At 35.7% G+C, this 9449-nt stretch overlaps 1 protein-coding gene across 1 annotated transcript in view; it reads left to right on the forward strand.

The window, feature by feature from the left end:
* The first annotated feature begins 3680 nt into the window (after positions 1-3680).
* Positions 3681-9449, forward strand: part of LOC106873103 (transmembrane 9 superfamily member 2) — a 66047-nt gene continuing 60278 nt past the window's right edge. Inside the window, exon 1 of the mRNA XM_014920331.3 lies at positions 3681-3952. Coding sequence (XP_014775817.1) covers positions 3827-3952 — 126 coding nt within the window. The 5' untranslated portion in view covers positions 3681-3826. The remainder of the gene's footprint in view (positions 3953-9449) is intronic.

Here is a 9449-nt window from a genome sequence, read left to right on the forward strand (position 1 = left end):
GATGCCCTTCCTAACGCCAACCACTCAGAGAGTGTAGTAGGTGCTTTTACGTGTCACCTGCACGAAGGCCAGTCAGGCGATACTGGCAACAGCCACGCTCGAAATGGTGTCTTTTATGTGCCACCCGCACAAGCCAATCCAGGGGCACTGGCAACGATCTCGCTCGAAAATCCTATGGAAGCCAGTCAGGCGGTACTGGCAACGGCCACGCTCAAAATGGTGCATCTCATGTGCTACCCACACAAGAGCCAGTCCAGGGGCACTGGCAACGATCTTACTTGGCTTGCCGGGTTTTCTCACACACAGCACAGTGCATATATATATATATATATATATGCATCTATGTGTTAGTTGCCTCTCCTATCCTCCTTCAACATTTTACAAGTTTATTGGTTTTCTCCTCCACAATCATTCATTACCGCCTCTTACTCCTCCCCCTCTACTTCTATATTTTTCTTCTCCCACTACTCCTAATTTATTTATCCTTCAATCCATCAGACATCTTATCTTCTCTCTGATGAAATGTTTTCACTGAATCATTAGACTTCTTTCTCATGTTAGATATTTATTTCACAGGTTGTACTCTTCATATTACTGTTTACAAATGCAAAACAGCACTAGTTTCCTCAGTTATGTATATATAGTTTAATACATACAGTAACTAATCAATAATACCAGCATAAATCTGATTATAGACACCTACTAATAATATATGCAACCAGCTTATTAAAAAATAGTGGAGTACAGAAAGCAATTGTATTGAACAACTAAACACTTCATTTCTGCCTTGAGTCGATTGGTTGTGGAAATAAGAAGAGAAACTAGCTTAAGTTTCAAATATCACATTTAAAGTTCTTTTTTCCTTATAGAACACAAATATGAATATATATTAAGTTGCATGACAGTAAATTAAACGAGGTTAGTATAATTTTGAATAGGTGAAAGCTAGTTTTTTTTTTCTGAACAGAATCCATAGTTTACTTTTCTACTCTTGAACATTCTTAATTATTACTTTAATGTGATTGTAAAATAGAAACATGCCTCCCTCAACTTCCCATTTCTTGATTTCTAAGCCTTTGCCCTAATTATTGAATCTCGTAACTCATTGGGTCTTTATACAATATCTCAACTTTCCAAGCATGAGAGAAGTTGAACACAGTACTTCAAACTAATGAAACACTCACAGCTGCTTACAATGGAAAAATCCATTTTGTGCTTTTTATAAATTACTTTGGAAAAGTAATTTATGCAAAAAATCTTTCACACAGAAACTGAGTCCATATGATAAACAAATTTTCTATTAGAAGCTAAGAAAATAATGTTGTTTTAGGTCAAAATGCTAGATGTACTGAACCATTGAAACTTATTCTATATGCAATGTGGCCATAGAAAGGTTTTATAGAGGAAAGTAGGTGAGTGAAGTGCAGAAAAGCATTGTTTGTGTTCTTTTTATGTGAAAATGCCAAGAAAATGTGTGCAAAACAGTTTATTTTTTGCCCCTTTTGCTAACTGGGCCACAAGGTTCAATTGTCTAGTCTATGTTAGCTGCAATTTCAAACAGACTAGTCACCAATTCATGGCTGACAGCTGGTAGGAAATTGCTGAGACAATGTTGGTGTCATTGTTAAACATAATTTGTTGTAGCAGTGTTGGCATCTGCAATATTTGTATTTTCATTGGGCATTAACACTTTGAAGTGGTTGTGAGACTCTTTTGCTGTTGAATTTAGCAATTTTTAGTGGTGGTATTGGCACCAAGTTTTCCATAATGTCTTTGGCTTAATTGAATTGATGTAGCATCTTTTGGCAGCCATTTCTAATGTCATGGTTTCCAGTGTAACTTAATTAAATGTCAGTGTCGCCAATTTGAAGTATATTTGAGCATCAGATTCAGCAAATATAGACTGTAGTTTCATGTTAGACACCAATATTACCAATGTAACTCACTCTGACTGTCATTTCTAGCATTGTGGTCTCCAATGTGGAAGCTTGATTAAATGTCAGGGTTACCAATGCTGAAGCTAGTTAAATGGCTGGTGAATATTTGATTATGCTGCATGTTGTTACTCATATTAAAACCAAGGCTGTTTGAAACTTTAGATGAATCATTTATTTACATAAAAGTGTAGAGATTAATTGCCAAAGGCTATATTACCAGTATTAAATTATGTATGTATGTATGTTGGCTATTAGAGCGCTAGATCATCATGTAGGGCAAGAGGTGAAAATTAAGAATGTCTTGTGTCATTGCTTGGAGAAGTGAGAATATTATATTCATGGTAGACAAAGCAATTCTTCTTAACCTGAGGTCAAGCAGCTGATCAAGAATCCTATTTGTCTGTCTCCTATGTGACCTCTTAACCACTGCTTCTCTGTTTCTACTGCACGTCTCAGCCTTCTACTCTGAAAGGTTGGCATGCACCTCAATTTACGGCTATGTTTTGGTGGGAAACTCAAGAAAATTTTCATTCAAAATCATATAATTAAATGATTGCAACTAAAATACAAGTGGTCAGAATCCAGAGCAAGCCACTTGATGTGTCCAATTTGTCATTACTGAGCTGATATAGTTTCAATAAAAGTCTGTTGGGCACAATAATTATTAGTAATAATAAAATATTGAAAACAAGTCAAATTATCGTCACAGTCTGTTAGTAGAAACTTATGAAAAATTCCTTTGGGTATATTGGCAGTTGTGTAGGAAGGCCACATCATCTCATTATACCGCCTTCCCCAGTATACATAGCGCACACCCCATATGTCTTACATTATTTACTGATTGTGCTATGTTTAAGATGATTTAAATTATTTAAATGAAAATCTTTCTTGAAAGGATTGAAAGAATATTAATACATTTTCATCTACCTATCAGCTATTTGCAATGAGTGGATGACAACAAAACTATAGCAATAGTCACCACCCTGGTGGTCGATTGCAGTTATGCAAAATATCACAGCCAGAAATCCGTGTTTTAACCTTCTGTGTGACAATTCTCATGGCCAAAACATAAACTACTATACAGTTACTTTGAAAGAAGATAAAACTGAATGAAACACGGCACTCCGATTACATATTTATATAAAATAAATTTATGGTTTTATACTTTATTCTAAGTATGTCACAACATTAGATTTACACGCACAGATACTTTTTTTCCTATGAAACTACTTTCAAATATCGTTCAATAAATGTATAATGGCACAAACTGAATTCCCTTTTTTCTTCTAAAAAATCTATAAAATAGGGGTGCGTCTTATATGCTAGCGAATACGGCAATTGCACATTGAGGGAATTCTTGTCCATGAATTGCATCGATAATCTTGGTTAATAAAATTTTTTTTAACTCACTGTCTATTGTAAAGGAGAGACCCTGCTGTTATAATACTTTATACTGTTGGAATAGTTTTCACTTCATAATCAAGTATTTGACAATTTTTGCTCTATGCCTTTCTGTTAGTGATGACATTCTCAGAAAACTCGTACCTGACCTATATACGAGTTTCATAAAAACTAATTGCAACAACTACTGAAGCACTGAACTGAACAACTTCTAAACCTTGAATGGTATAATGCGCTAACTAAACAAATATGACCCAACGCAGCTGTTCAATCTAAATTGCGTCACAAATTGTTGGTAGGATTCAGTATAGAGTTAAGTCCCTTGAAATTGTCATGCTGGCCACCATTCGACTCACCGTTTCTCTGCGGTGACGTGTAGCAGCCATTTTCGTCCTATAAATATTTCTTGTTGGTACACCCGGAAACAATCTCTTAGTAACATTGTAGCATATTTTTATATTTACGTTTATCGTTAATTATTGCCCAAAATGGTACTATTGTTTATTTATTCGTTAGTTTGCATGTCATGTATCCCACCTATTTTAAGTTTTTACCTGCCTGGACTTGCTCCTGTTACTTACTGTGAGAAAGGTAAAACTACAGCAACATGTAAGGTGAGTCTTGATAAAATCAAATATTTACTTATATGTTGATTTTTAGTTATCTAATTCTTTTAAATTATTTCTATTATACGTAAATTAGTCATCATCGAAATATCACAAGATAATTTATTGTATCCAACATGAAAATAATTTGACCGAAGTTTAAAGTAACTTCTTGACATTTTCATCTCAATTTTATTTTCATAATTATTTTCCCGTAAGTCGTAAAACTGAACAACATGAATATTTATTTATTTTGGTTTGTTAGTTAAACTACATTTTAGAAAATATACCTGATGTATCGTTGTGTTTCACAAACAAACACGGAAAAGTAAACATTTTAGAGTTGATTACTTATTAAATTCCCACTTTGATCGAATAAATAAAACAGTATGTAAAAAAAAATGTTTTTTTTACTACTTCGAACTTACATTTTACGAAGCTGATTATGAACATTAAGATATCAAAATGATGTTCGAATATCTTCAGTTGGGCAAATATTTGCCACACCCATTGTCACCACCTTGATGTTTGCAATCCTTTCCCTTTTTTCCAATAGTTACATCTACAATATTTATTTTAAAAGTAGGATGGCAGTACTCCAGTGTCAGTACATATTACAATCAAAATGAAGCCTCACAAATATGTTGATTTGCCATTATCGATCTATATAAATCTCTTTAATAACCGATTTACCTAAGTTTTTACATTCAGTTGTTTTTCTCGGCAGTCATTATTTCACTCTCTGGAGATGGTGACCATTTTGTAACCCCTCCCTTTGAAAGTTCAATTTCCACTCATAGGCCGGATTTGGTTGTAGAAACATTAAAAAAAAATAACTTTATATTATCCGTTTATCATCATAACCTCATACGAGAACTTAGGCAGTGTGTGGAGTAGTTAAATGCATGGACATAATGGTTTTGTGGGATCAAACATGTAAGCAGAACACCACTGACAACGAGTTAGTTTTTCTTTTTCTATCGTGTATTTTGTGTTAAATAGCGTCGTTGTTTATAGATTTCCAACTGGCAAATCACTGGTTCACTACATTTCCGATTGTGAAAGTGACAGGAGGGTACCATTTGGGCGAAATAATCACCACAAAGTATTTTTGCTCGCCGTACAGTTTATATCCGTTAATTTCTTGTTTTCGTCACACAAACACAGAAGCGCTGGTACGGCTATGTCTTTTAGAAGTTCGCCTCATAGACATGTGGTTCCGGGTTTCTACTGTAACTTCGGGTTTACTTAATGCCTTATAAATGGACTTGAGGTGCTTCTCGTTTCCAGAGCCCTTTGAAAGTGAAGGTATTTTTTACCTTGTCAAAAGTAGGTGTAACCTTACAAAACAAACTATGCCGGTTAGTTGTAAAGTATTCAGTTTCGTGTCGTTATTGATGTTGGATCCATCAAATATTTTAATTACATTCCTAATTAACGTGGGCAACGCATGACTATTAACTACTTACAATGTGTATTGAATGTTAATAGAAGAGAAAACGATTAACAGCAAATATTTGAGACAATTACTTTTCCATCGCATTTGACTCTCTTCCAACACAATCGTCCTCTTTCTGGTGAGGATATGAAGCTCATTGGAGACTGTATCGTGCACATGGTACCTATACATATCTATCAAATGAGTTTGGTGCAATAAATTATCATTGCGAACAGACATATTTTCCTAAGGAAAACAATCTCCTTGTGCAAAGACATTGACCTCATGTATTATTATCGGGCGTGTGACGTGGTTAGTATCAAAATAGTAGTCCATGAAAGCTCTTTTTCTTTTTGATTTGGAAAACAACTTCTGACGAAGTAAATACTTCCATGGGGCCCTGGAAATGAGGAAACACTGGAATTTGCTTGAGGGATGCCTGTTTTATGTGTGTGCGTGTGTGTGGAACATGGCTGTATGATTAAGAAATTCATTTCCCAACCACATGATTTCTGTTTTATGTCCACCAAATCCTTGTGAGTGGATTTAGTTGATAAAAAACTGAGAATAGGCCGTCACTCTAGATGTATACACTAGTGTGTGTATGGGTGTATGTCTGCATGAGTGTTTACGTTTGTGTTTCTCTGAAAATCACCGACCTAAAAGTGGTGACGTTTTTGTAATTTGTTCTGTCAACAAATTGTCTGCTAGCTTTTCACTTCCAAAATGGCATGAAATAAATAATATCTTACTTTGAAATTAGGTAAGGGTTACCAACAGGAAAGATATGCAACTGTAAAACTGCCTCACTAATATATTTGTATAACCCATGGCAGCATGGAAACAACATGTAAAATGAATGATTTATATGTATATTGGGGTTGTACTGAAAGTAATGCTAATGTAAACATTCCATTTTTTATTAAGTGACATAGGTCGTTCAAATTGCACATGTGGTAGAATAATTCTTCTCTGCAAAAGTACTTCTCAACATAGTCTGCATCACAAGCAATGCATTTGTGCCATCGTTTTACACACATACACACAAACAGGTTTCTGCTTATTTTCTGTCAACCAAACTCTTGGATCCTCTTTGAAAAATTTCAGGTGTGCACTGTTATACCAATTTCATGACTGCTTTCATCTTCTTTGTGTCATCAAATTGTTATCCCCACCAAGACTATCTTTCATTGAACTGAATAGGTAGAAGTCAGAGGGCATCAGGTCCAGGATAGATAGGGGACTACTGACCAGTCCACATTGCTTTCACTTGATTTCTTGCCAAAGATGTATGTAATCATGTACTGTTGTGGTGAATGTGGACCACTTTCAGATTCTTGTTTAACTTCTTCCTCCTAAAGGCTAGTTTAAGCTTTTTGATTGTCTCAATGTACTGAAAATCAAGAAAACTGATGTCCTTGTCATCTCAAAAGACAATCACCATAATTTTCTTTGCCAATTGTCAGCTTTTGAACTTCTTAGTCCTTGGAGAAGAGGTATGACTATTCCATGAACTTAACAATAGTTTCTAGGTCAAAAAGATACAGCCTCATTTTATTTCTTGTTGCCAAATCAGGAAAAAAAAATGCTTGTCATTATTGTTTTCAGATACTTCAAGCAGAGCTGATCAAAGCAGAGTTCATCCTTCTCTCCTTCAAATCAGGTGTCAACTGCCAATGTACCCAAAGTCCAGTTGTACCTCAAGCTTGTTTTGGAAGGGTATCCAGCCATAGAAATCTACACAAAACTGTGATTGTGATTCATCTTTCTGCATGAATCAATTTGTTCACTTACCTGCAACTCGTGTCAGTCATCACAGCTGATGGTGTGGTTTTCAATGCTGGATTCTCCTTTAAACTTTCTTATCCATCTGTGTAAATTTTTCTTACCAATGGTATCATCCATATAAACAACCTGTAACTTTGCTGGGTGCTTCATCTGTGGTATCAGTACAAATGAGGTTCCCTTGTAACTTGCAAGACTGAAGAGCCTCTTTTGCTGAGGCGGAGGAGAGGAGATAGGATGGTCCTTTAAACAAGGTGTTGAGAAGTTAAAATATGATGGAAAGAGCAGGGACATGTTTACTGTTTGTGGAGGAGATTTATGGTGACCTTCTAATTTACATGGGTGGATGAGAGGAAGCTGGAGTGGGTCTCAAACAGTGGTAAATATGATAACAAGAATGTACGCTTTTGGTAATATGTTCATGAGGACATATGTGTTGAAAATAGTGTGGATATAGAATCAGGGAGGGCAAAGGTAAGTATCATACGGTTTGCTTTTTTAACTTATTTAGCAAGCACTTTGCATGGGTTAAATTATTCTCCCTTGTCATATTTGATATAAACTAACTCCTCCACATCATGTACAGCTTGTATCAGCTATCCTCATGCACAACTCATCTGCTGGTGTATTCTGAAACTTCGAGGTTCTTTGCAATGGTTCTGATTGACTTTCCAGAGTTTTTATGAATTATTTCTTGGATTTTCTAGACAAAGTTCTATGTGCTGATGGTAGTAGGACCCTGTGCATGCATTTTGCATTTAGCTGATTTAGCTGCTGATGTTGGATCCCTGTCAGTCGGTTCCAGGTCCTTTCAAACTATGATGACAAAAGATTGGGTAACTTACAGGAAGTATCACTATGCTGAATTTTTAAGGTAATGATTACAGTCTGACTTTTCATTTGCTGAGTCATCGTGATGTCTGACACTATCTGACAAGTAAGGTAGAAAAAAAAAAGAACTAAGAAGAAAGTTAGAGCTCTTGAAAGATGTGTCCTTAAAAATGTGGCAAACATTGTAAATATCTGCAAAAAAAAAAAAAAAAAAGAAAAGCAGAGGGCTATATCATGAAATATAAGCATCCAGCCCATACTGTAAAGTGGTTGGCATTTGGAAGGGCGTCTACCTGTAAAAACCATGTCAAAACTGACCTCACCCATGCTAGTGCCATATAAAAAGTACTCAGTCCACTTTGCAGATTGGTTGGTGTCAGCAAAGGCATCCCGCCATAAAAAAAAACTTGCCAAAACAGACACAATAGCCTGGAGTAGTCTTCTACCTGGCTGGCTCCTACTAACTTGTCCAACCCATGCCTGCATGGAAAGTGTACGTTAAATGATGATGACAATGACACAATGTATTTGAACATATACAGACTTTAACAATGTTCTGAATTTCTCATATTGTCAATAGAAGGATTATTGAAAAGAAAGGAGTGTTTCCATTAAGCAACCATACACATGTTTACTAATGTGCACATAATGATACATACTCTCCTCTACAAATCCCTTCCCATTATCATACTATACAGCAACCAGATTTCTCAATTTACTACTACTGTTCTGCCCTTCCTGCATATGTATCCATCATTGTATGTGAACATATAAATCTTTTGGTATTCAAAAAATAGCGGTAGTCACCAAGTATATTGTATAAGTCCATTGGGTTCAGTAGGTTAATAGGTCTACGTGGTCTGTTCAGGGCATGCACCTTGCATTCCACAGTAGAGTGTATTTTATTGTATGTAATCTGGGTTATTGTTCTGGGCATTGTACATTGTTGATAGGATGATGTTTAGGATTTGGGTTCATGTTTTCCATTATTACAACTTGTTCCTAGCATTCTTACAATCTGGTATGCCATATAAATGTTCAGACAGGGCATATACATATGGGGATAGGATAGGAAAGGGGCTCATGAATGGGTATGCAGTCAGAGAAGTACAGCTAAAGTGTTTTACTAAATCATATAATGTTTATGTGTGTCCATGTCTTTGTATATATATATATATATATATGCACAGGTGTTGATATGTATGTATATGTGTGTATATATGTATATGTGTATACATATATGTATGTATATGTGTATACATATATGGATGTATATGTGTATACATATCATCATCATCATCGTTTAACATCCGATTTCCATGCTAGCAAGGGTTGGACGATTTGACTGAGGACTGGTGAACCGGATGGCTGCACCAGGCTCCAATCTGATCTAGCAGAGTTTCTACAGCTGGATGCCCTTCCTAACGCCAACCACTCCGAGAGTGTAGTGGT

Source organism: Octopus bimaculoides, chromosome 19 (assembly GCF_046866305.1).
Source record: "Octopus bimaculoides isolate indiv1 chromosome 19, ASM4686630v1, whole genome shotgun sequence".
NCBI lineage: Eukaryota > Metazoa > Mollusca > Cephalopoda > Octopoda > Octopodidae > Octopus > Octopus bimaculoides.